Source organism: Lolium rigidum, chromosome 2 (genome assembly GCF_022539505.1).
Source record: "Lolium rigidum isolate FL_2022 chromosome 2, APGP_CSIRO_Lrig_0.1, whole genome shotgun sequence".
NCBI classification, from domain to species: Eukaryota; Viridiplantae; Streptophyta; class Magnoliopsida; order Poales; family Poaceae; genus Lolium; species Lolium rigidum.
In genome coordinates, this window is record NC_061509.1 from 256,890,747 (window position 1) to 256,918,561 (window position 27,815).

The 27,815-nt window shown below is 42.4% G+C and overlaps 2 protein-coding genes across 2 annotated transcripts; both read left to right on the forward strand.

Annotated features, from left to right (window-relative positions):
• Nucleotides 1-3,986: 3,986 nt before the first annotated feature.
• Nucleotides 3,987-8,802, forward strand: LOC124693307 (protein AMEIOTIC 1 homolog). The gene is made up of 10 exons (XM_047226779.1): nucleotides 3,987-4,511; nucleotides 4,620-4,755; nucleotides 4,862-4,938; nucleotides 5,041-6,098; nucleotides 6,201-6,285; nucleotides 6,834-6,896; nucleotides 7,178-7,240; nucleotides 7,448-7,531; nucleotides 7,620-8,165; nucleotides 8,277-8,802. Exons 1-10 carry the CDS (start codon nucleotides 4,449-4,451, stop codon nucleotides 8,412-8,414), a joined length of 2,313 nt encoding a protein of 770 aa, XP_047082735.1. The 5' UTR covers nucleotides 3,987-4,448; the 3' UTR covers nucleotides 8,415-8,802.
• A 10,885-nt stretch (nucleotides 8,803-19,687) lies between these two features.
• Nucleotides 19,688-27,484, forward strand: LOC124690809 (phosphoinositide phosphatase SAC2-like). The gene is made up of 16 exons (XM_047224141.1): nucleotides 19,688-19,787; nucleotides 21,032-21,236; nucleotides 21,322-21,487; nucleotides 21,934-22,156; nucleotides 22,557-22,633; nucleotides 22,722-22,903; nucleotides 22,979-23,079; nucleotides 23,186-23,313; nucleotides 23,394-23,519; nucleotides 23,665-24,040; nucleotides 24,912-25,033; nucleotides 25,121-25,219; nucleotides 25,868-26,068; nucleotides 26,228-26,362; nucleotides 27,237-27,312; nucleotides 27,404-27,484. Exons 1-16 carry the CDS (start codon nucleotides 19,698-19,700, stop codon nucleotides 27,482-27,484), a joined length of 2,388 nt encoding a protein of 795 aa, XP_047080097.1. The 5' UTR covers nucleotides 19,688-19,697.
• Nucleotides 27,485-27,815: the final 331 nt, after the last annotated feature.

Below are 27,815 nucleotides of genomic sequence, written 5' to 3' on the forward strand. Positions count from 1 at the left end.
TAAGGTAACATGCTGATGGTTTCGAGGTTGATGCATTTGATCAACGTGTCATTAAACTTCAAGGTGCCCCTTGTGTAATCTAGGTTTAGTGCATCAACCGGGTTTGTGCACCTAACAATCAGTTGAGCATGCCGTGTGCTCGTTTACGACATAATTAATAGGAGCAGTAGTCAAAGCTTTGACTGTGTGGAGTGCATGGAAAATTGCCTCAGGTGATGAAGAGAAACGGACACAAACCAAGAGGACACCAATTACTGGGCCAGGCTGCAGACTAAGGTAATCCATAACTAAACAAGAAACCATGGGTTCCTAGATTCTTCGTTGTTGTCCATAGTTATATTTTCTGTCTAAGAAAATTAGTTAGTTTTACTGTGAAAGCAAAAAACAACTAATCTGAATATACAGAAGGAAAAAAAGCTAGCTCAAATCTATTATTGCATATAGCATATATGTAAGCTGCATGTTCCATTTTGTGTCCTACACATTATGATGTTACATGCACCAAAAAACTCAAACGTAGAAAAAAAGATGGTAGAGAGTCGGAGCTACAAATTTTAAACAAGGTCGACGTGATGCAATAAACACTGCATGTAAGATGATAAAAATCTATAGTTACCTTACATGCCACTAAAAGCAGCCAAAAAAAAATTTAAGTAAAGATATCTCATGTAACATACTACGTCGAGGTCTGGAAGTAATATACTGACCAGATTCAGTTACATGCACCTAGCAAAAAAAAAAGAAAAATCCCTTTCCCCCAGGTACAGCTGCTGTACATGATTCAGTAATATACTGACCAGATTCAGTTACATGCATCTTAGCAAAAATATGTTACAAGCACTTACACAGCTACAGCTGCTGGCAACGAACACAAACATATCATTTTCAGTTACATGCCCCCCAGGTATAGCTATCATGTGACATGCAGTAATGCAGATACTTATATCATGGTTTGTGTGACCTAGTTACATGGTTTGTGGACCATGTGCTACATGCTTTGTGCCACCTGAAAACAACTGATAACCACTTTTGCAGGGACTAAACTAGACTTAGCATTTAATTTTGATAACCATGTGCTACACTGTTACATTTTCATTCCCACATACATAGCACTGCATGCAAAACCATGGGTGCATGTAACCACTAGATAGGAAATAGCAATACCATTAGAATGTAACACTGTTTGCATCAAAAAAAAGGATCCACACACATCAGCTATGAGCTTGACCATGGATATGTTGCTACAACTAAAATCAGCAGCTAGGAGGGGAGATCCTCGAAAAATAACTTAGATCCGTGAATGCTTCAACAGATCCTAACATATGCTGAACGAAAATCGCCATCACTTACCAGGAACAGCTCGGGCGCCAAAGTAGATGTAGCAGCAAACAGAGAAAAGCCGAAAAATCCCCGAATCCCTGCCAGAACATACGAAGGATGTAACCACAGAGAGCAAAAACAGATGTGGGTGCTGCGCTCGAGGGAGGAGAGGGCGCAAACCAGACCTCACCGTCGACGAGCGATGCAGACCTTCCCCCCGCCGAGCGGACGGAAATGCAGCTCCGACGACGAATCAGCCGCCAGCCGACATGGTGTACACCCGCCGCGGCCAGGATCTCCTACTCTACGGCGAGAATCGCGGGGGAGCGGCGGCGATTTGGCCGTCGATTTGGCGAAGCTCCGGGAGAGATTTGGGCGAAGAGCGAAATGGATGACGCCGACCACACGAGTCCCGAAATTTGAACCGCCTGGGAAATTACTACGCGCACCAAAAAGCGGCGGACATTACGACCAAGTGGTGGCCCCCGCGCGGGACGACGCGCGATCGTCCGATCTCATCCAACGGCGCGGACGCGTGACCTCGACGTACGACGAGAATGAAGTCGACTAAGAGATAGAATTTGCGTTAATAAAATACTATATTTTTATAGCTCACTATTGTATGTGTTAGCTCTAAGTTGGCTATAGAGTACATGGCACTTGGCTTATAGCCAACAGTTGGCTACACTATTGCCGTCCGATCAGATCATCGTCCGGCCTAGATGTCCCATTGCTCGCTGGGGTCGGCAGCGCACGGTTCGTGCACCGGGTCCATGGTCCATCCACACATCCCAGAGCGACCAGGTCTGTCTAGTCTATCTGCAGGTCCATGGACCAAGTGCAGACCAACCTCCGTCCCCGAGCGGATCTACCACGATTGATTCTGTCTGTGACAGCGAGAGCGTGAAGCCCAAACTCCATCCCCCCGCCCGACGGCGACATGGCCACCACCGGCCACGACCACGTCACGCCGGCGGCGGCCGCGGCCGCGGCGGGCGAGGATACGCCGCTGCGGAAGGGGGAACAGGGCGCGGGGACCACGGCGCCCGACGGCTGGACCAACAAGGTCCGCGCGATTTTCTTTTCCCGCTTGCTTCCGTCCAGCTTTACCTACCTACCTACCTAGATCGGAATTTCCGGGCTCGCCTCAGCTCGAGTTTCAGGGTTTCTTTCTACTCGGTGTGTGTGTCGAGGGGGACTTTGCCTGTGCGCGTTTCTAGGGTTTCTCCGGCCCACGCTATTCGGGGGTTCCGCCTGTTGACTAACCAGTCAAGGATGTATGCTAGTAGTTCGCTTTTGTCCACAGTGTATGATAGTTTGGTTCTGTGACTGATAGTCCATTCCTGATGTATGATTGTTTGCTTATTAACAGGCAGTTCATTTAGGGAGGGTTCATCTTACGTATTGGTAGGGGTCGGAGCTTGCTATATCTATGTTTAGTTTAACTTGTACTCTTTCAGTGCATGGGGAAGAGCTCAATTCCAGCAAACACATCTTTTGTGTGTGTGTGTATCTCAGATGATATCTTATCAGGTTTGTGTTGAGGGCTCAACACATGACTTAAGCTGTAGGGGTGAGCATGTGTTGCGATGTTTGAGCTTTTCACCCAGAATCATACCCACCTTAGCTAGCAGCAGATTATAGCGGTTCTAACATTTCTCTAGTGTGAATCCTGGTACTAACATTTCTCTAGTGTGAATCCTGATAACATTTCTCTAGCGTGAGTCCTGGTAACCAACCAGTTGCAGCCATTTAATCCTGCTCCAGTTTGTGTGGCTTTATCTTATTTGTCCTAGTGCAGGTCTCATGACCTCAGTTTATATACTTCACCAAATACAGCTGTACGGGTTTATCTGCTTCACCAAATAACTATTTGTTAGTAACGTATGTGGGTCACTAGTTGTGTTGCATAGTTATATTAAGATGCTATTTCTGGTGGCTGATCGACCAACCACCCGTCGATCCATGGTGTGATTGAGGAAGTAGTACGAATAGATTCAGGACACGCGAGTAAAACCGCAGCGGATTTGCGCAAAAAGTGAAACCATAGCAGATTCGGGAAAGGCATACGGGGAAACGGGGAGATGCCCCGAAACGAGCAGGACGTGTTCGTGGAAACACGGGAGGGACCAAACGATCGGCGAACCGAGTGCTCCAGCGAGCGCGGCACTGCGTCGAGCAGCAGCGGCGCATACGGTAGATGGTGCCGCTACGCGTACCTGCTGCTGCTACGCCGAGCGAGTGAGCGGTAAAAAGAAGGGGAAAGCCTCGAAAAGCAGCGAAAAAACCAGCAGAAATGGGAGGGGATGGGGGAGAGGAAACTCCATGCTTTCGCGGCCAGATCAAAGCAGCTTTACGCCTGCCATGGATTCGCGTAGCCGTGGCCCTCGGGTACGAACCGATCCGCTATGCCGTGTGCATGCGCCTCACAGGCCCCAAGAGACGAAAAAACAGACCAACTAGGAGGAGAAAAATCACTCTGCTTTCGAAATCAACCACCGCACAAGGATCGGAGCACGGATCTACCGCAGAAAACCGCAGGAAACGCAGGGGCAGGAGATCGGGATTTCGAAAAACACCAGAGCACGTACTGAACGTGCTGCTGCCGCCGCCGCCGCTGCTTCGGAGGAGGAGAAGCGGCGCGCGTCAGATTGACAGGAGATAGGGGTGGAATGGGGGGCGAGATTTTGCGGTGGAATGAATAATTAGGAAGTGGGTTCGCTGGGGCGGATCCAAAAGGTGGGAGATTTTGGGGTTGCTACACCAGTGAGTTCATCATCGCGGGGGTTCTGGGTTTGTCTCCCACCTTTTCTCCCCGTCGATCTCCCGTGGGCGTGGGTGGGCGAGATTAAATATGGAGGGTGCGTGCGAGACCTTGCCGTGTGCGTGTGTGACTTGTGACAGGGGAAGATCGATGGCGCTGTGCTGTGTAGGATTGGAGAGAGAGATAGAGATACGGAGATTCGGAGAGAGAAATTCGTTACGCCGTTTGCCCGGACACTGTAGCAGCCAGAGCGGTGCCGTCGCACACTGGCACTGACCTCGCCAAGGTCACTGCTGCGCGGGCCTGCCGTTGAGATCCTGCGGTGGGCCTGTCCTGTCGGTGAGCTACCACGTCACGCGCGCGCATGTGTGGGTTGCCATGCGCGAAAACGAATTTCGGCCACGAAAGGCGGCAAAGGGTAAAAAAGGTAAACACACACCAACTCAAGTCGTAATTACTACCGTGTGGGGTTAAAAAACTTTACACGAATTATACATCTGCATCGCCTGTTGTGAGACTGCATAACCTTTTGCAGAGGCCACAGGTGATCAAGTTCCGCTACAGGAAGAGTGGCAAGGATGATAGCAGCCAGGACCCCATGACCCAACCCGCCAGCTCGCCCTTGAGCAGACAGAGCCTGTCCACGCCTGTCATCGACACCTACCATGCTGGTGAGCAATGCTGGTCTCCGACATATGGTTTTTGTGCAATCCTCCATTCCTCTGCATGTCAAGTTGTTGATATTATGATTTTCACTTGCTGATTTGGTGTGATCAGGAGGGTTCTACGAGATCGACCACGGGATGCTGCCTCCCAGAACACCAATCCATCTCAAGTCCATACGCGTTGTACAGGTGAGGATTCTGTTTTCTCTGTATCGCTCACAGGGTTTTTCCTGAAGAACCAGGTGTTTGATTTGGTTTGTCTCTGATGTGTCTTTTCTGCTGGGTATGCAGGTGAGTGAGTACACGAGCCTCGACGTCACCGTGAGCTTCCCGTCACTCCTGGCGCTCCGGAGCTTCTTCTCCACATTCCCGGCGCCCAGCGCCGGGCCGGAACTTGACGAGCGCTTCGTCATGAGCAGCAACCACGCCGCGCGCATCCTTCGCCGCCGTGTGGCTGAGCAGGAGCTCCAGGGCGAGATGCACCAGGACAGCTTCTGGCTTGTCAACCCCTGCCTCTTTGACTTCAGCGCGTCGTCCCACCCAGCAAATCTACCTGATGTGCTGTCGTCACCTGAAGCTCCACCGGCTCAGCCCAAGGTGCCTGTACCCAGCTGCCGCCTCCTCGAGACCTTGAAGTGTGATGGCGCCGGGTGGGGCGTGCGGCGCCGCATCAAGTACATTGGCCGGCACCGCGATGCTTCCAAGGAGGCCAGCATCGGCGGCTACGAAACAGAGGCAACCGTCAGGGAGCAGCAGCGTCCGGCACAGCAGGAGGATAATAGGAGCTCTGTCTGCGGCAAGAGGAAGCGGGACGAGGCAGAGAGAAACAACGACAAGCCCAGCAGAGAGCGGAGGGCGAAAAAGATGTACAAGAGTCCCAAGAAGCAGAAGAAGCGCCACGTTGAGTCTAAAGACGGCGACCCTCGGCGCGGCAAGGAGCGGTGGTCAGCCGAGCGGTACGCGGCTGCGGAGAGGAGCCTGCTCGAGATCATGCGCTCCAGCGGCGCCCGCCTCGGCACCCCGGTGATGCGCCAAGCGCTGCGGGATCAAGCCCGTAAGCGCATCGGCGACACCGGTCTCCTCGACCACTTGCTTAAGCACATGGCCGGAAGGGTACCGGATGGCAGCACGGAACGGTTCCGCCGCCGGCACAACGCGGATGGCGCCATGGAGTACTGGCTGGAGCCAGCCGATCTGGCCGAGGTGCGACGGGAGGCCGGCGTGTCTGATCCCTACTGGGTGCCACCACCCGGGTGGAAGCCTGGGGATGACGTGTCCCCGGTTGCGGGTGATCTCCTGGTTAAGAGGCAGGTGGAGGAGCTCGCTGAGGAACTCAATGATGTTAAAAGGTATCCATTTCTTCAACTCTCCACTTCAGTTTCCTCTTCTTGCAGTGCCTACAGGCTACAGTAGTGCAAATTAACTGATACCCCCTTCATTGTGATTGCAAGGCACATGGAACAGCTGAGTTCCAACATGGTGGAATTGGGCAATGAAGCGAAATCTGAGGCAGAACAAGCTTACAGTTCATGGAAGGTAACCATATGCCCTATTATAAGATCCTGCCGATTTCACTATCCAAGCATTTCCCCTCTGTTCTTTTTTTCTCTACTTCTGAGGAAAGGTGATTTCAAACTCATAAAGCTCTTTGTGGGATCAAAGACATAAAGTTAACAGCATACATTCACCCCCCAAAATAAGAACAAGTTAACAAGATACACACACACATGGGCATAGCTAGCAGTTTCTTCAATTGATCGGATGTTCTCTTTATGGGTACATTAATGATAACGGCAAAGCTGGGACCTGCAGATGGTTGCCTCTTTAGTTCCTTCTCAGTTTCTGAAAGTGTATAGAGTATGTATCTGAAAAAACTGCTTATTTTGAGAGGAAATAATCATTTTTGAATATCCTTTCTTAACTGCACTTGCAATCATCTTTTATATTGTCTCCCCACTGACAATGTGTAACAATAAGTTTAAAACTTAGTATTTGGTTAGAAGTTGGTTTTATTGTTCTAGTAGCTAAGTCACTCCTTTGCTTGCTTTGTTGTACTACTAATTTCATTTCCATTTGTTTCTCAGGAGAAGTACCAGAAGGTGGTTAAGGCTAATGAAAAGATAGAGAAGCAGGTGTTTTCTTTGAAGGTAATTAAATACATGCATGAAACCCCAGTGTTCCATCATCAGAAACTATCACAGTCCATTACAAACTAAGCAAATAGTACTCCCTCCGTTCCATAATCCTTGGCGCGGATTAAATGTATCTAGACACGTGTTGGTTCTTCAAGAGAATTTAGTATTAGTTGATCAACATTTTTATCCGAACTCGGTATATTGTTAGATACCTGCGCTCTATTCTGGTCAACCATCGGTCATGATTTGTTAACTGCTAGTATCAATATTGACCATGTATTTTTTAACTACAGGACACCTACGAGAATGTGATTCACAAAAACAGTAAGTTAAAGAAGGAGGTGCGGTCACTGAAGGTACACTCATGCTGCTAACTGACTTTCTTACTATTTGTATGGAGCACCATTGTTGCATTGCGAATTTGTCGTATCTATCTAACTAAGCCATGAATTTGCTCAAGAATGTATTGATTTAGTAAACCTGTTCTCTGCATTTTCTGCTGTAGATGTTTGCAGTACATTTTGACACTAACTTGTACTGAGATCAACTGGGTTCTTTTTCAGGATAAGTATGAGTTTGTAGTCGAAAAGAATGACAAGCTGGAGGAGCAGATGGCTTCTCTCTCTAGCTCATTCCTCTCTTTGAAGGTAGGTAACAGAGAACCTCTTGCATAGAACTACTGCACTCAGTCTGTATGTGTTCCTGAAGGCTGAAATAGCTGCCTCTTTCTGACAGGAACAATTTTTGTTGTCAAGCAATGGAGATAAGCTGAAGATGGCCATAGACCAGGTGCATGTGGCTCACAATGATGGCAAGCAGGCAATAGCTATTGGTGGTAATAGTGGCCAGACCAGCCAGCAAGCAGATGTCACCGTCATCCATGATGGCGAGAAGAGGACGATGAGGAAGAGCAGCTTCCGCATCTGCAAGCCACAGGGCACGTTCCTGTGGCCAAGCATGGGGTCAGGCACAGACATCAGCGGGGGAGGCAGCAGCGGCATCAGCATCGCCACCAGCGGGTCGCTCCCCCGCAGCGGCAGTGGTAGCTGCCCCGGTATCGGGCCGGGGCTCCCGCCGTCATCCCGAGCCCCAGTTGAGGTGTTGATCGAGTCGCCGCTGGACGAGCACGTGATGGTCGGGGACTACTTCTCCACCCCACCCTCGGCGTCGTCCAGCAATGCCACCAAGCTGCTGTCCCTGCCCAGCCCTAGGTCACCGCTCCAGCCACAGCCACTCTTCAGCGCCTTGCACTCCTTCGCAGGCCTCACTTTGCGTCATATGGTTAGTACACGAGACAGACACTTTTGCTTGCGTTAATTCTTCAACTCCTTGCCAAATCAAGGCAGCTCAGCTGCATTCCTGCTTGCTGATCTATGCATGTTTGGCACGCAGGATTCGCCGTCATCGCTGCCGTCGCCCTGCGGTGCTAGTCTGCTGCAGAGGGGGAGGATGGCCATGCCCAACACGGAGGTTGGAGGGATCAGTACCGTGGGCACTGAACTGGCCTTGGCCACTCCCTTCTACTGCTGAGCTCCTTCCCCTTCATACCTGCCTAATGGCGTTTCTCTTACGATCGGTACGGTGATGATACGATAAGATAAAAATTGCACAAACAAAACATAGAGAGGATAAGATAAAGAAAAAAATAGATTAAGGAAATTGAGAAAGAAATTACATGATCTTGGTTATTGGTTACAGTTACACCTTGGTTTCTCTGGTAGCAGTTTGCACTTTTATTGGTCAGTTTCAGTCGGTATCAAGGATGTAATTGGTTGATGACTTGCCATACCTCATGACTTCAGTGTGTCAGTTGCGTCGACTGCCCTTTTGTGACACATATTGTGTCCGTTTTGTGGGCTCTTTCTGTTGCACTGATATATTCTCAGATTCAACAAGTTGCAAATCTGATACATGACAAGTAGCACTGTCTCTGTTCATTTTTACTTACTGCAGTCATATTATTTCAGTTTGATCACCATGCGACTGTTTTTCCTTGCAAAGAGAATTTATTATCGTTTGTCTATATTTTTGTCTATATTTAGATGATTCACACAATCATGATTTTTAATTTATTACATTTGGAACACAAGTAGCCACCATGGGTGAAACCAACCAGGACTACGAGAAAGAAGGTGAGAACAAACACCTATGGGATGATGGTCGATTTGACAACTGAGGCCACACTTGAAACACTATTGTAAAGAAGTGGCAGTTTTCACCTTCCAAGGAACACACCTTTAAGGAGATGACAAACATGCGCCAAGATTAGCTGATCAAATCAATGAAGGTCAGATCAAGGATGGAACAATTAAATGAAGGTCAGATCAAGGATTTCCATCCTGAAATATAACAATGCAAAAACAAACCAACACTAATACTCCCTCCGTCCAACCAAAGTCATATGAGATTTGTTAAAATTTGGATGTATCTATATGTATTTAGTGTCTAGATACATCCGAATTTAGATAAATCGCGGATGGAGCTCTTCAACAATGATGGCTGAGTCCTCATGCATGGGAATTAAAAAGGGCAGCGATAGATCTGCAGATGAATCTGGATGGCTAGGATTAAAAGCCCTCTAGGAGCTGCTGTACAGGATCCACACAAACTTCTTCTAAACCTGGAGTTCATCACATGCTCACAACCGATCCCCTGCTGTTCCACTCTCCCTGGCCAAAGGTACTGCATCTCCTTTACTCAATTTGATAAAAAAATGCAAGTTTCGTAATAACCTTATCCATGCAACATGATAATCATATTCAGTATGTTTCTCAATTTGGTATTCGAAGGGAACATGTGAATGTTAGCAAAATTAATTTACATGGTGGTTGTTGCATCTACAGAGGCAAATGTAGGTTATCACGGCTGTCATTACGAAGAGCGTGATGAGGGACATATCCGAGACCTGCGCAAGAAATGTTAGGGTCGCCTGGAACACCAGCATGTCATACACGTACAAGTGCTGCATATAGACATTCTCATATTCCTGAAGGCTACTCACGTCCGTCAGGTCAAGTCTTTTCATCAAATTTATTTTGGTAGCAGTAGAGCACTTTCAAATTTTAGGTGGACTGGATACTTTTCTGGGCAATGTCGTCAGTATCAAATCACTAGAATGAAGAATGTAGTGATGGGATGTGTTGTTCTTGACAAAGGTATCAAAGATACATTTCCGAGGGCTACTCATACTTGGAGAAGAGTAATTAATTGATCATTTTCCTACCCCTCTTGCTTTCCCTCAAGTAATATTGCGTCAGTTTAATCCATGGGTTGAGTCATGTTCGATTGCTTATAATTTTGCTTAGATGCTAAATGAATCTGAAAATAAATTTGTGCTTTTCAGGCCTTCATGGAAACAAAATTGTTGGAATAATGACTCGATTTTGATTTTGTAGACATGATAACAAGGGCAACCTCCCTTTTATCTTTTTTAGAGGAACCTCCCTTTTATCTTCGCATCCTATAATTCTCATTGAGGAAGCTTGTTTGTCGGAATGACATCTTGTTCCACACTTCTGTAGATCCCTGAAAGATATGAATCTCTTACTAATGGCATCTTGTTCCAACCTTGTAGATCTCTGAAAGATAAACCTCTTACTAAGAAATATTTTGTACTTCTTATTGTTGTCATATATTTAGGTTCAACGACATGGCACGTGGTGATTTATACAGTTTTGTTTTAATTTACTCCGTATTTATTTTTGCAATTATATACTTCAAACTTTAGAAAAAAATATTTGCACTTACTACTTTATTAAATATTTTGATTGTCCTAAGCGTCATATATATTTCTATTATGCATGATAGCTGGTGGGTCAACATGTATGCAAATTTCAATTCCATATATTTACATAATTCCCTGTCATTCTTCTGACATAATTGACGGGCGCGGCCACCATGATCTAGTTGTTTTCATAAACGTGGTCAATTCGAATGTTTAATTTTAGCGAGAGAACGAAGGCTGGGTAAGATGGGGAGGGACACGGGAAGCAATGACAACAACGGAGCTTCGTCTGCGTGCCCAAGTCCCACACCGGCCGGCCGGGCAAGAAGGGAACAAGCAACAACCAACCATGCATCGATCGACAATCTTTCACGAAAGGAACGGCTTGCAAACGGCCGCGGCCACTGGCCATGCTCGTCGCCGGCCTCGATCTCTCCATTCGGGAAGCAATTGGTGACAGTGGCACTCCGATTTAATTACGGACTGATGTGTGTGTGGCTGATTCATGCATTGCGTGTACCCGTCTTGACAGCGGGCGATCGACGGCAGTGACATATGCATGTACCTCAAAAACCCTTGTCATGGGGAATTCGATAGAGACAATCCTGCTAGCTCCTCCATTGTCTTGAGGCCATTTTCAACGGGCCACCATATTTTCAACACAAAATAAATCCATTTCAGTTTGTATGCGTTGGTTTGTGGACACGGAAGAGGCATCCATCCGTTTGCAGCTGCCAGGAGCCTCAATGGCCCAAACCCGCAAAAACAAAGTAGATGAAAAATTGAAATAAACTTAATTTACATATATATTTAGGGACACATATGTGCCTCTTTTACATAAAAAAAATGGATAATGTGGCCGCGCAGTTGGTTTTGCCAGCCGGTCCTAGTCCTCCTCGTCGAGGTCGATGAAGACCCGTGGAAGCGGCCACACATTGGCTTCTGTTGCCGACGGTGGAAGGTATCGCGGTGCCTCCGCCGCCGCCCAGTTCCTGGAACAGTGGAGCTCGTGCACGCGTTGCAAGACATAGGCTGACAAGCCTACCCAAGAGACTCCCGACAGTGTGCAATGAAAGTAAGACTGCATTAGGTGAATTTTCAGCTATCACAGCATACAGAGCCTTCCAAGCCGGTTTGGAACTTTTCCCATGCGGTAAAACAAACTGTCAGTCTGGTGAACCTGGTCCTGGGGCCGGGGAATACACATCTGGTTGTCCTTGCAGTGCTTGGACCATTGATCGGAGGCTTTTCCATGGTGGCGTAACCGCATCCTAGTGGTGTCGAACTCTGTATTTAGAACTATGTTGAAAAGTACTTTTAGGTTTCGAGTTTTAGTGCTCTCGCCATTTAAAAAAATAAAAGATACAGTTATAAGTTATTAAAAAAATTGAAAATAATTTTGAAGATTAAGTGATACACTCACAATTTTGCAGAATTCTAACATAAAATTCTTTTTATTTTGCGCGAGAAAAAAATGACATAACCTGATATACTTTGGAGATTTGAAAATGACTAGTCAGATCTACACTTTTATCATTTTTGTTTACCTCGGAGTATTTGAAGTTGATATTACTCGAATGAGACAAAGCTTTTGCCTCGTTTAATAAATAGTTGATATTTTACATGTTTGTGGTACATATCATTGACTATATGCGAACATTTTTTAGAATTTTATGAAACTTATAAAGATTATTTTTCTAAAATGAGAACACTTGTTCCCATGTGCATCAAATCTTTGTCAGAACTCTGTTCCTTTCTTTCTTCTAATATACAATCGACACACAAAGCTTCAGCGTATTCGCAAAAGAGAAATCACTCGAACTTTCACCGATTAAATAGTGTGCATTGTTTCAATCAAATGAATTTTCTTTCGGAACTTTGAAATGGAAAAATGTGACAGAAACTATGGCTGGATCTAGCAAAGTATGACCGGAATATGAGCTGGATGCACGATGGGTATTATGGCGGCTTAATCACCGACTCAGCGAGCCCAAATACTAATCTAAATTATTACTTTCTCCGATTTAAATTGATTGACTCAACTTTATATAGATACAGATGCATGTATCTAAACGCGTTTGTTAACTAGAAATATTTCTATTTGGATAAAGTTAAGTCAACTTATATGAATCGGAGGAGGTAGTACATATTAATGGTGGTAATCTGGGATTTAGACACAAGCGCAACACATTATTGATAGTTTGTGAAAGAACAAAGGAATGCAGGGGAAGTGTTTTTGCGATGAAACAAAATAATGGCGTGACGTCTAGCAAAATAAAATATTAATGGTGTGACGTGAAGTGAACAATTCTCGGATGCGTGTTCACCTACTGTACTACGTACGGGCACGTCACACCGCGGCACTGTGCGTGTACCGCGTATCCGCGTCTCCATCCATCTTTTCTTCTCTCCTTCCTGTTGGTTTTACTACTAGTACATCTACATTACATGCATGGCATCGCACGTGAGTCATGCGTCGATCAGCTGAGCCGAAGATCACGTTTTTTTACCATTTCCTCTCGCTTTCGCGTGCAAGACCGGATCACAACGTTAACACGTCCAGCTAGCGAGCTGGCCAATTCCAAGACCATCGAGACCTTCTCCTTCAACCGCCTAACCGTGCCGATCCAGCGGCTATTAACTAACGTACGTGTGATGATAATGCGTGGATGTGAACACGAAACGGCGCAGCGATCCCTTCCTGTTTATACGCACGATCGATGATTCATATATCTGCAGGATTTTATTTGATGTGAGCACATAATTCAGAAAATTCAGACAGCAAGGAGCACATGGCCATTTTCAAGCTTATCGTTCGCCTGTTTGCCCTGTTCAGTGGACTTGCTTAATGGCCATAACTTAGTTGGTTAGAGAAGAAGCTACGTACACGTGATCCCTATATATATAAACGGCAAACGAAGAAAAGCCCTCCATATCCCCTTGGAAAAAAAAAACTTGATCGAGGGTCTCTGTCCCAATGCATGTGGCGACTAATTAATTTGGCATGCTCTAACTTTGACAGTAAATTTAACAAATGATACATGTGCCATTTCCGATAAAAGTTATTCCATTAGAAACTTTATTCAAATATGATGTTTTCGGGCACGAAGTTCTTTTTATAGCTCACACGTATTCTGTTGCAAAATGTCAAAATATCAAGCCGAAACTTTGTCAAAGTTCTTTAGCGTGAAGTTTTCGTTTTGTCAAAATATTAAAAAATGCATCAAAGGCATACTAGCTAGTATTTACACAAGAGATTCGATGGTCAACTAGCAGTCAACAATCTTTTGATGACATTTTGAGAATTTTCTTCTTTAATGTTGTACGCTCAACTGAAAACATGGGCTGAAATATGAAGAACAATTTTGTGTTGGTGATGTACAATTTTGAAGTAGAATTTCTTCTGTAGTTTTGAGTTATGAAAGAAGTCAGGAACTAATGACAAATTTCGCAATTGAGGCATTCAAGGCGTCACCTGTATGCTATGTTACCTATTATGTGTATCATTACTATTGTGTTGCACATAGGAGCACCTATTATGCAACAACTTCATTTGTGTGCATCATGTGTTTTCTTGCAAGCTTAGAGTCCACCCTCATTGTTAAGGGCACCTTTTCGATGAAATTTACGCATGCTTCTTGTAGTGCTTACATATGTCATAATTAATTTCCATAACCAGTAGATAGATGGGTCTTTCATTGGGAAATTTACAAAGCCCATACCAAGACACGCATTGTTGAAGGGGACACGGGGATGGTTATTTTGCAGATAAACAGAGCAACTGAAGCCATCAATCATGATTCTTGGCACACGTGGTAGAGGCCTTCTTCACTCCTAAACAACAATTTTGTTCCAAGTGCGGTGACCTTTGATAACCTAAGTTGGACCTGATATTGATATTTAGCTTTCCAATTCATTTTCTTGGCATACTTTGTAAGTGCAAATTATTTGTCACTCAAAGTCATAATTCTACCATTGTCCCATCATGATAAGGTTTGCATATGGGAGACCATCAAAGGCATACTGCAAGACGTCTTATTCCTTTTTGTTTGTTTGTTCAAATTAGATATCTTTTGCAAAATATCGGCATAATTACATAGCTCAGTTGCATGACACACTTGATTTGGAGCATATACACACATTCACCATCTAGAAAAACAAGTCTACGAGCTTTTGTCAGGTTTTGCTTGATCTGAGTTGAAATGTACTCTTGGCTCACAACAACAGCTTGATCGGGCCCTTTAGTGTCATTAGGCATAAATAGATGGCTAGTCAGTATTAAAATTAATTCCAAACAAGCGCGAAGCATTTTATTTGCTATACCAAGACAACTATGGCTAGTTGGCCTTATTTTCTGCAGTTCAATACAACTTATGTTCGAAAGTTACAACATGTTTATCAGTAACGCGTTGCGAGGGACCGAGGTCCTATGCATTGTCGGATATAGCATGTCTCGTGCATTTCATTGATCTTACCAGCGACGACTTGCTTGCATTTGTCTAGTTAATCATCAGTCTTTTCTTGTGCATTCAATGATTATTTTGTTTCCACTAGAATCGTTAGCATCTCCGATTGCAACAAACCATGTCATTTATGTCATCTTTGAGAGAGTTGGGCAAATGCTATAGCCTCGAAGAAGATACATTGGGTTAACATTGACACGCCAAAGATTGTCGTTGAATTTAAGCTAACCCAGTTTCCCCCCGCATAGGAGTAATCTCATCACCACATGAGCACACCATGGTGTCTATCCATACATGATGATGTCGCTCGTCCCTTAGTACAACCGAGGCGGAACGATCGAAGTAGATGTATATTTCTACCATTGTTTGCTCAACACCATTCGAAAGCGGTTGAGTGTGAGCGCACTGTCTTAACTTGGCATAGATGCTTAAAGTTTGAGTAGTATTTAAAGTTTTAGCCTAAAACTAGGGAGATCTTTATGAACCTTTTGGGGTGGGGATGGGGGGCATATGCCCCCTGGTTCTATGGAAGCCCCACCACTTATCCAAAGTGATGTCCCATGCCATTTAATACCTCTAGGTTGACATTCACGCATGTAAGAGGAAGTTAAGAGTAAATGGGGTTGTAATCTCATTGGGAACCATTTGCCCGGTTGAACAATATTTCAAGAATTCACCTACTAATTAGCTATGACATGACAACTTTTACCAACTATTTTTATTTTTTGGAAACTAAAAAATTAGGACATGTCAACTCATTGGATAGACAAGTCGGATGTGTTTTCACTAGGGCTACCAAATTATGTAAGTTCCATCACATTCAATCAAATTCTATGTAATCGTGACAGTGGAACCAACATATTTTGGCTAGTTGCACAGCGCTGCTGCCGCGCCCAATCAGATACTTATTGAGAACCAGTTACCCGGTTGAATGATATTTCGAGATTTCACCTCCTAATTATCTGTGCCATGACAACTTTTACATATATTTTTGTATTTTTTGTGCAGACAATTGGGATGTGTTTTCATTAGGGGTTGTTACCAAATTATTTAAATTTCACCATACTGAATCAAATTCTATAGCCGTGACAATGGAACATGCATACTTGACTAGTTGCACAACATTGCTCCCGCGCCCTATCGGATACATTGCTAATGAATATAAAAACCCTCCGGTTGTCCGTCCAATCAACGCATACGGCTCCGCCCTGTCTATTTGAAGAAAAAAATAGAGTGAAGAAGAATAGAAAATGATGGATACGTGGTAAAAGGTGCGAACAATTGTCATACGAGGCAAACATTTGTCACGGTCAAATTGTAAGAACTTGAATTTGCTTAGAAATCGATGCTAAATCAGAGACATCGAACAGCGGTCTGGATACGTAGGTATATTCTCTATGCATATTTCCACCACGGAGGAATAGTGTCAATGCCAATAATCTTGCTGACGAACCTACACCACTCTATCGTACGTAGTATATAGCTTGACGCCATGCACCCACAAAGTCTCTGTTTTAAAACATTGAGTTTAATGAGCTCGCTTGCACGCTCTCCACAGCATGGGCACGACGTAACGTAGCGTGTGTACGAGTACGACCCCATGTAGGGCTCCAGAGACTCGGGCCGCAGGCGACAATCATTGAGGCGCCCGCCCCGACACGCAAGACACCGGGCCACCAACCGGGCCACGCCACGTCCGCAGGTCAACGGCTCGGGCCCGGTCTGTCCAGCTGGCTCGTGTTGACAAGGCACCTGTGCTGACGTGTTCGTGGTCGACCCTGGAATCGGTTCCTGCGGCTCGTCAACAGATCGAAGAACCACATTTCTGGGATCGATTGCAAAGACCTAGCATATGGTCTGCAAAGTGCCTGTTTGTACTGCCTTTCTGAATTTGTATCGACTGCATTGCTGCTTTTTCTTCAACGGGAATGAGTTGCTGTTTAACAACGGATATACAATTGGTTTTAGGGTGTTTTCTTGTTTGATTTTCTCCAGGTGTTCCTGTTCTTCGAATTGGTCACCTATTTCGTTTTATTATGTAGCGTATCTTAAAAAGAATTTCCTTTTTGCTAATTCGCGGTTATCTGAAATTTTCTCTAGTTGAACCTAAGTGCATGCAGGTTTTAAACCATAGTAGTTCATAAGCCAAGTTAGATGGGATGAAGATGGAGTTAATGTTGGTCCGGAGGCATGAAGAAAGTGGAAGATATATGCAAAAATTTAGACAACATACTGATAGACACTTTTAATTATACGTGTTGTATGGTTGAAAGTCTTTGTCTCATAGCATGGATAACTGAATGAAGAATGTAGCTTGATTCTTTACATGCTTTTCTCTAATGCCCAAATTTCTGTTTTGACACGTCCACTCGTTTCGTTGTACCATATACTCTAAACACGAAAGGTTTATGTCGTTTACGAGAAAAGTGATGACAAAGTCTGAGTACAAAAGTTATGATTTTCTTGTGGGAAAGGATAACCTAACATCCATACCATTACTATACCTTTTTTTTCTAGTTCTGAATATATCTTTAATTCTTCAACGTACTAATTGTCAACACAATAGTATTTACTCCATTTATGTGAAGATAACAACAATCATAATTATATTTTGCCAAGTAGTCAAATTCTCTTTTCTTCATGTGGACTTAGTATGCTATATAAAAATATACCAAAAATATTAAAACTTTACTACCAATTACAAAACACTAGAAAGTTCTGAATTCGATATTTTGCCACCGCCATTGCTTTATAATAATGTCAAATGTATCATGTAAAACATATTATCATTTTTTTCTCAAGAATGCTCTTAAGATAATGATGGTCGGTGTCACACGGAAAAAAAGTTTCAACATCTTTCCACTGAAATCCATTTCCCTTCCATACATAAAGTTCCTTAGTCATCAAGCATTCGATTTATATTCCATTGAATTCCTTACTCTTTTAACACAAATAATTGAACAATGGTTATGGTTTGGGTGTTGTAATGTTTTTCGCTAGAAGGTGAATTTCTACTTTTTATATAGTCACTTACATCATTTTGCGGTACATTGGGAAAAGGAAAAAAATTATGTTGTATAGTCGAATAAAGACAACAACTGAATCGTTGTACGAAACCTAGGGTTTTATTTTACGCGAGAAATCAAAGTTTGAGCTTCGTAATATAACGTTTTGTTTTCCTTCATTCAGAATGAATACATCTTTACTTACAGCTTGTACTCAAGATAGTAGCATTTGCTTTTCTCTTATGTCTCATCGCCGAGTCGTCCAATTCTCTAGCTCTCATTTAGAGATAGCATGTTACTAAAATTTTATCACCCAACATATTGTTTTCACTACGAATACGTTAAAAGGCTCAACTCCGAATTTTACTCCCCTCGTTGCGCGTTCATAGAAAATCAAAACACGCGTGACTATAATGCATAAACATGTTAACCCTTTCCTCAATAATGCTCTCAAATTAATGATGTGTTAGCTGTCAGCTGTCACGCTGAGATAAAATTTCAAGATCTTTTAGCTGAATTCCAGTTTCTTCCATATATAAAGTTCCTTAGTCAAGAATTATTCTATTTATCCTTTTCATTGAATTCCTTACTCTTTTAACATAATAGTTGAATAAGGATTGTGAGTTGATTGTTGTAATATTTTTATCTAGAAGATGAATTTCAATTTCTGGTGTGGTCACTTGCATCGTTTTTCCGTACATTGTGAAAAACGGAATTTTTGGCATATAGTTGGATAACGACAACGGGAAGACGGTGGTCTGGGGCCTAGGGTTTTATTTTACGCGGGAAAACAGAAATTCGAACTCCGTATTATAACTTTTATCTTTTCCTTCTTCAGAATGAATGCATCTTTACGTAATTCTCGTTTCGAAGATAGTAGCATTTGCATTTCTCTTATGTCCCATCGCGAGGCACCGAATTCTCCAGCTCCCGTGTGCTGCTACAAAAACCATCAACGAACATATGGTTTCACAACGGTCGAATACTTGGAATGTTTTAAACTCAAAATTTCACTCTCTGCGCCATATCTTAATAGAAAACTCAAACGCGCGTAACTTACAATACAAAAAAAACACATTAACCCTTTCCTCAATAATGCTCTCGAATCAATGGCGATAGGTGGCACCCGAAAATATAGCAGTTTGCAATATATATTCCCTCGAGATCCAGTCAAGTCTATGCATAAACTTCTCCATAGCCGGCGATTGTTCAGAGTAGTTGTCCTCCATTTATAAATAAAGCTATATAACACGAATATTCCCTCCCAAAAAATCTCCCAGACGTGTTACGGCCCGTGTTACCTCATCAACGGGGTTAACAAATTGCCGTAACAACAACCTGTTATTCGCCACACCATACCATCATCTCCTTCTTCTTCTCCTCCTCCTCCGCCAACTCATCCCTGCCAAATTTCTCCCAGCGCCGAATCTCCAGAAGCTTCTCGGGGCCAGCGGGGCGGAGCTGCTCTGATTCGCGGCGGCCCGGCGGCGAATGCTCTACCTCAAGCTGCCGGCGGGGGATTTGGGGTTCCGAGGGGACGACGCGGGGCGGTGATCCCGTTCCGGACTGCGGCGGCGGCAGGGCCCGAGGCGGCCCAGACGGTTGATCCGCCCGGCGTTCCATGGCGACGGCGTCTGCGGCGGCGCAGCCCAAGCCGCAGGAGGCGGAGGCCGCCTGCCTGCAGAGCTTCGAGCTCTACGAGAGCGAGTCGGTAAGGTTTCCGCATCCCGCTTCTCGCTCCCTCCCGGTGATGTCGCGTGGCGACGGAGCGGTTCGTTCCTGTGATTCGTGAGAGGCTAGTGATTTTCCGTAGACGCCCTTCAGGTCCGTTTGCTTCGGAACCTCTAGCTGCTGCTCGCAACGGATGATTGGTTTGCCCGTTGGTGTGTGGTAGCTTAGCTTTGATGTCAAAGTATGGTATTCGCGGAAGCTTCTCCCCTTGCGGAGTAAGTCAGCATGCGAGAGTTCCCTTTGCGTGGTCCGGGTGCATGATTCCGGAAATGCTCTTTCGAGGAACACTTGTAATGTGTGCGAGATGTGGATTGGGAGATCCCTTGAAGGGATTGCCATTCGATTTTGTGGTTACTTAACGGAGGGAGTCAGAGCTTTGCTTGATGAGAGTCGAGATATGTTTCTAACTACTAGTGTTTGCGGGCTTCATGTTGTTGACATAGTTTGGATGAAACATCGTCTGAAACTTCGCTGCCTTCTCATATTATCTCCCCCTGCCTCCTGGGAATTCACCTTGTGGCCTCCTCGTTTTAATATGGCCGACGGCTGCGGATTTCTATGCTCAGTGGTTACGTGTTTCTTCCCCCGTTGGTAGGAACACACTCATCCTCCTCTTGTTGTGGCCTTGTGGGATATCTGCCTCGCCAGTTCTCAGGCTATAGGCATGATGGTTGACCACAAACAGCTCTGGCTCCGCCATCGCCTGTGCCAGCTATGCTGAGACGCCATCCTGTTCTGGCCCGCTGATATTAAAATACGAGAGTTCGAGTGTCTCCTCCTTCGCGTGCTTCCTGCTCCTTCTCCCACCACCTGTAATTTTTTCTCCATCTATAGATATAAATGCAACTTTATAGATTGGCTGACCATTAAAAGGCCTGAGGTTTTAATACATTGTTGAATACAGTTTATGCAGCATTTTTTTTTTTTCAAAAAGGATCTTCTCTGTGTTGTTATTTGATGCTAGAAGGTAGCAGCTCTGTTAGATTTGCAGCATCTAAAATGGCGACAAAGCATTTAGTCTAATTCACACGTAATATCATCATAATTTCTTCATAGATGGTGAAACTTCTCAATTCCTCTGTAATGTTTACATAAGATCAGCTTGTTGTTTACCGTGTTAGTTTTTGAATAACTTATTCAATGGAGAAATTGATCAATTTCTTGGTTCATTAACTCATTCTCCACACCAGAATTGGGCTTAATATGATTACTATTTTTTTGCAGACGTTCTACATTTTTGGAACTAATTCTGACAAAACACTATGGAGATTACTCAAGATCGATAGATCAGAAACACCAGAACTTGACATAGACGAGTGTTCTACTGTCTATACAGAAACTGAATACCAGGAACTTTTAAATGATCTCGATGAAGACCACAGGTCAACTGGAGGGGTAAAATTTGTGACAAAATTTTATGGCATCATTGGTAAGTTATTCTCTCCCTGTTGTTTGCAGATCGATAATTAATTAACTTCTATAGATGTGCATTTTACAGTGATTTTTTTTCTCAGGTTTCGTTAAGTTCCTTGGGCCATTTTACATGTTAATTATCACTGAACTGAGAAAAATTGGGGAGATATTTGATCATCCAGTGTACCAGGTGACTAAGACTTCAATGGTTGAGCTAGCAAATTCTAAATCTCGATCCAGTTTTCTAAGTTCCAAGGATGAGAACAGGTTTGTGCATCCCGTTTAATATGCATGCTCGAAAATGTTCATTCAAGTGCTTAAATTGCATGTTGATTGAGGATAATTACGTTAATGAAAGTACATATATGAACAATCTTTTTTTTTTGCTTCCTATGAACTTAATTTGTTGATTGTACTTAATTTATCAGTGAAAATCTCAAGTTAGTTTCTAGCTGTATAGTATTATTGTATTAAACTGTTCTCTTGAAAAAGTAATGAGCTTTCATTGTTGTGTGGCATCTTATTCCTCTCAAATGTCTCACTATGTAATGGATCCATATCACCAACTAGTTCCTAAATTGTAAGGTCCTTTTATACTTTCTAGTGGCCAATTGCCCAGAAAGTACACTATCTGTTTTATCCCAGTATTCCATTTCCTAATTATTTCTATTTCATTCTCTTATAACAAGCTAATTCTTTCTGTAACTACACAGATACAAGAAGATTTTAAACACACTTGATCTTAGAAAGGATTTCTTTTTCTGTTACTCATATCCTATCATGAGAAGTCTTCAGAAGAATTTAACTGATCCTCAAGAAGGGTGGTTATTATATGAGTCAACTTTTGTGTGGAATGAGTTTCTTACACGGCGAATACGCAATTGTCTGAGAAGTACTCTGTGGACCGTTGCATTAGTCTATGGTTTTTTTAAGCAGGTATGTGCTGAAGGAAGTAGCCTTTAATTGCTACTATTTCCTTTGGGTGTGTTTTTAAGAGAAACTTCTTCTATGCTAAAGTAGAGACATTAAATACAAATAGCTTTGGCTGGATTTAAGACCTTTTTAGTTCACTAATATCTGGCAATAGTTCACTAGATAGGTGAAATCATTTTCCTTGCCAAAGGCAATCTGTTAGTTCAAACTTCCATTTTCTTTCTCATTTGTTGCCTTTTTAACATAATCACATAGTTATTCATTTATCTATATAATATGGATCTCGATCCATTCTTTTCCCCACTTTGTATGATTGTATCTAAGTATCTAACAAATCTGTGAAGTGCTAGCCTTAGATTAATAGATTTCGATCTGAATGTTACTTTTTATGCCATATTATTAGGACAAATTTGCTATATCTGGGAAGGATGTTATGTTCACGCTAATTGCTAGGCGCTCAAGACATTATGCTGGCACCAGGTTTGCATATCTGTAACATTTTGTTTAATATTTCTTATTAGTTTGGCATGATACTTGGATTGAAATGGTTTAACTGAATGTTGAATAGATATTTAAAGAGGGGAGTGAATAAGAAGGGCCGGGTAGCAAATGATGTTGAGACTGAGCAAATTGTTTACGAAGCTGTGACTAGGCCTACAGAAGTAAGTTCTGTCGTGCAGAACAGGGGTTCGATCCCACTATTCTGGTCACAGGATACATCAAAGTTACATATTAAACCTGATATCACATGTAAGCTCCTCAACTTACCTATTATGTATGTAGTATCATCAACATATTTGTAAATAAACATTTCTTGTTTGCCAGTGCATGCTGAGAAGGACAAAAATTATGAAGCTACCAAGCTTCATTTCGAAAATCTTAGAAAAAGATATGGCAACCCTATCATTATATTAAACTTGATTAAGGTGAGTTGTACCATCTTGTTCTGAAGTAGTAACATTTTAGATATCCTGAAACATGATTGCTAATTTGACTTGTTTTATTATTTTACTGTCGTTGTTTACATATAAGACACGCGAAAGACGGGAGTCAATACTTCGTCGGGAATTTGATAAGGCGATACGGATCATAAACGAATTTGATTCAGAGGAGAACCATCTGCGGTTCTTACATTGGGATCTTCATAAAAACTCTCAAGGGTATTGATTGTTACATTTCTCATATTTTATTTCAACATATTAATATTTTGTAGCATGCATTATTGACACTTTTGTTTCAGAAAACCTACAAATGTCCTTGATGTTCTTTTGAAAGTGGCATTTCGGGCTCTGAGGTTGACGGAGTTTTTCTATTGTCAAGTTGCACCACCTTCAGAGTCTGAGACTGCTCACTGGCCTGCCCTATTGTGAGTTGATCATTATTATTATTTCCCCATTATGGTTTTATTTGCTACATAGTTGATACTTTGAGTTCTGTTGTGCTCTTCTATTTCAAGAATGGTCACTGCTCTTCTTTATGCATTTAATCTCATTTTCTCTATTTCTTTATAGGAACAGCCACGATCCATATTGCTGTGATGAGAGTAATAGTGACATATCCCAAGAAGATATTTCAGGCAGTTCTGATTCCTCTGGCAATGGAACTGCAGAAGACAAACCTGAAACCAGTGAATTACCCCAACTAAAACCACCGATATTCCAAAAAGGTGTCTTGCGGACAAACTGTATAGACTGCTTGGATCGTACAAATGTTGCTCAGTATGCATATGGTTTAGCTGCGCTTGGACATCAGTTGCATGCACTTGGTTGTGTAGAATCCCCAGAACTTGGTTTAGGTGCTCCTTTGGCTCATCATTTAATGCACTTCTATGAGAGGATGGGCGACACACTTGCTGTACAGTATAGCGGGTCGGCTGCTCATAATAAGGTATTTGACAAAAACCCACTATATCTTTTGAAACAGCTAAGTACACAAATAGCAAGATGAGCTATTGTGAATTTGTGATTCCGACATTCCGTGTAGTGAATATGGATTGATCTAGGAACAAATGTTCATTTGAGTTATCCATTTAAGTTTAGATGACCAAAATGCTGGTTAAGAAAGAATGATGTGGTATATTTTTTCTATATTCTTTGGTTATAATTGTAGGAAGGGGATTTAGTCAATTTTAGTTTCAGATTTCAAGTTTAAGCAATAAATTCTTTCGATAGCTTAAGTACACCATCTGGACGTGCGAAGACACTTTCTTCCCATACAAGTATTGACCATGCATGGATCATGTTCGTAATCATTGTTCTATTGAAAAAACTCGGTTCCTTTGATGTGAATAATAAGATGTGCTATAGCCTTATCTTGTTAAGCATCATATAGTCTCCTAAGATGCCAGGGACAAGTAGTTCCACATATTGAACTGCGACAAAAAGTTAAATGGTCATCATATATGTGTTCTATGGTTTCTGGATGCATCGCTTTCCTCTGAACCTTAACGAAGAGTAATTGATCATGGTACTGAACGTTGAACAGAACCCCATACAGGCATACATGAAGGGGAAAACTGTGCTGATTGTAATATTTTGTTTATTACTTTATCAAGATCTCCATAATTTTAAAAATAAATATTCATTTAATGTGGATCATCATTCAGTTTTAATAGCAAATTGTCTATCTTTAAGTGGTGAATGTATTCTTCTTACTGCTTGTCAATTAATCCATCGTTTTCTATCTTTATATTTTGTTTCATGTTTAACTGCACCCAACACTGTTCTATTATTTTTTTTGATTTGGTATTTTTTTGAAGATATTCTCTGCAAAGAGGGGCCACTTGAAGCTTTTTATACGATCACAAGAGTTCTTCAGAACACTACAACGACACTACAGCAATGCCTGTATCGATGCTAACAAACAGGCAGCCATAAACTTGTATGTTTTACTGAGTATCCATGCCCACTTTGCAGAACCCATTGTTTCAATGAAGTATTGAGTTTGTTTTTTTTATATATTTTTCAGATTTTTGGGGTACTTCCAACCGGAGCAGGGAAATCCTGCACTCTGGGAGCTAGAATCATCTTCTGAGGAACATAACAATGAACCGTTGGATCATACAGGGTAAACATGAGTCACCTAGTTATTTGCGGTCTTATCTACCTGAGATTATCCAAACAATAAATTTGTGCGATGCTTCTCATGCATGCAATCCAAAGAGTTTGGTGTATAAATGAAAATTTCTGTGATGAACAATCCCTTGCGAGTCACCAATTCAAATGCGGAGTCATTTGACAAACATTATTTCAGTGTTCTTTTGTGCGGTTGGAAATTGAGAGCATACAAATAATTCTTATCCCCATTATTTCATTGCCACTATGGTGCATTACATATTAACCCCTTTATGGGCTAAAACTTTATAATCTTCTGGCAGTGTTACGCTACTGTTAAACACACACAGGTGTTTTAGTATCATGATACAGTCGGTATTTAGTTGTTTAAGGCAGTGGCAAAAAGTCAGTGATTGGTCATATTATGATATCTTGCAGTAGTGTAGATATATATGTTTTTCTATAAAAGTTTTGGTCAGGCTTAAATTTGTACCAGTTTTCACACTATTGAGCACCATGAGGACCTTTTAGCTCATTTACTTTTGGTAGATTTCCCAGTTCTTACATTTGAAGGCCGCTCAAGGTTTAGTTAGAACGAAACATGCCTTTTGTAGATCAGTAAGGACCTTCGTGTCATTGACTATTTATTTTGATGTCACAGTGACAATCCAATACCAAAAGTGAAATCAGAGGGCAGCCTTCTTTGTGTAAGCAATGCATCTATATCTGGCGGAAGTAATGAATTGTTGAATGGAGCACAACCTGATGTCATTAATGAGTTACAACCTTCAAAAATGGAGTCTGATTTGGTGGACGAAAATGAGATTTCACAACCATTTGAAAGTGAGGTGTCAAATTTGAGGTCAGCTTCTGTTTATTCAGGCTTTATACATTCAGTTTGATTCTTTATCGATAGTCAATAGTTTACTAGAAAGTAAAAGTGTAAAACAGTGGCATTTCAATTTAGTATAGGTTCATCATTATATTTGACCAGTATATTCTTCTCTAAAACCTATTGCAGATATACCCCAACAGTGTCTGATAATCATATACATCATGTCCCAGACAGTCAATTTGATTATTGCAATGGTTCGGGTGATTCAAACTTCCTGGATCCTGAATGGCTTTCAAATTCAGGCAATTCAAGCGATGAAAGGTCAATTTTGGTGTTGTTTTACTTTAGTTCTGTTATTGTCTCTCCCATGCATGCTCAACACCTTACTCTTTAACTGTCTAATTTCCGAAAAGTTGGCACATGAGCTCCAGTGATCCCTCTATATTAAAATTTGCATAAATCATATTTACAACTTCTGATTTTTTTAAAACAATTCTGAACTTTTTCAATTATATATCTCACAAGCCTGCAAAATCGTAATGAAAAATTCTTTTTATTATGGGCTACACAAAAATGAGAAAATCTGATATTTTTTGAGATTTGAAAATGTGACAATCGGATCCACATTTTTATCATTTTTGTGTAGCCAAAAATACACATTTTTTCCAATTGATACTAGCTACATCCTGATTTATTTATCAGATTTTTTTGAAACTTAGAAATATGATTTTCGATTTTTTTAAGAAACGGGATTGCTGGTGCCCCATGTGCCATGTGCACCAAATCTCCACTCATTTCCTCTCATTTCCTCAATAACAGTAAATTGTTCCGTAAGTACTTATGTTTGTCTCAGCCTAGGCAAAACATAAAAGGAACAAAGATATTTAATTGAAGCATACCATTGGTTAACTTTACTATTATCAGTTTGATGCCCTTTTGCTCTGGCAATCACATAACCATCCTTTCAAGATCAAACACAGTATTTCTGCATCGGTTTGACGTCCTTTTTTCTCTGGCGATCACATACCTCTCTTTGCATTACTGATCACAAGAAATCAAATCATATTCACAAAGTAATTTAAACCATTTTGGTTAGTGTGTGGTGTTGTTCATCTCGTGCTTATTAGTACTGCTATGACAATGTCGAGAAAAACAATATTCTTTTCTCACCGTGGCAATGGTAAACCATGAACAGGTCAATTGCAATTAGCTCGCCAGATGCCCACCGTTCAACTGAGAATGTCATTAGTGCCATAACTCCTGGGACCATGGTGAGCATACAATCCCCGCACTTTGTTCTCTTCATGATCGTTTCATGTGTTCCAACAAACAAAATTAATCACTTAATCTGAAACTTTTCAGGAAAACCAAGTTGCTGAGGTTCAGAATTTGCCCCAGCATTTTGTGCAGTGGGTTAACGATGGTGACACTTTCTGGTTTTGAGACCACTATGGCGCTGTGTCATGCATTCCTAGCTGCTTGGAAAATCACACAACACCGTTTCCAAATAGTCAATGGACGGATTGGAGTAGCAGATTAGATGGTGAGGAGAGACGTATGGTTCAGCACTTCAGACGGGGGCCTTCTCACAGCATTTCGCTCACTCCACCTAAAGGACAGTGTTCACAACAAGCCGCTGCCTGTTTGTTCAAAAAAAAAAAAAGAAAAGAAAAGTTATTGCCTGTAATCTGGGAGTGCTTCGGAAGCACACAATTCTGTTTATTTGGTCGTTTGTACTAGGGGCGAGTAGATAGGGTAATCTTTTTCTTACATA

Coding starts and splice junctions, on each gene's coding strand:
- LOC124690809 (XM_047224141.1), top strand. CDS start 19,698: ATGGCGACGGCGTCTGCGGCGGCGCAGCCCAAGCCGCAGGAGGCGGAG. Junction 23,080..23,185: donor TTATATTAAACTTGATTAAG/GTGAGTTGTACC, acceptor TTTACATATAAG/ACACGCGAAAGACGGGAGTC. Junction 25,220..25,867: donor GAACCGTTGGATCATACAGG/GTAAACATGAGT, acceptor TTGATGTCACAG/TGACAATCCAATACCAAAAG.
- LOC124693307 (XM_047226779.1), top strand. CDS start 4,449: ATGTGTGGGTTGCCATGCGCGAAAACGAATTTCGGCCACGAAAGGCGG. Junction 4,939..5,040: donor AGTCCATACGCGTTGTACAG/GTGAGGATTCTG, acceptor CTGGGTATGCAG/GTGAGTGAGTACACGAGCCT. Junction 7,241..7,447: donor AGGAGGTGCGGTCACTGAAG/GTACACTCATGC, acceptor GTTCTTTTTCAG/GATAAGTATGAGTTTGTAGT.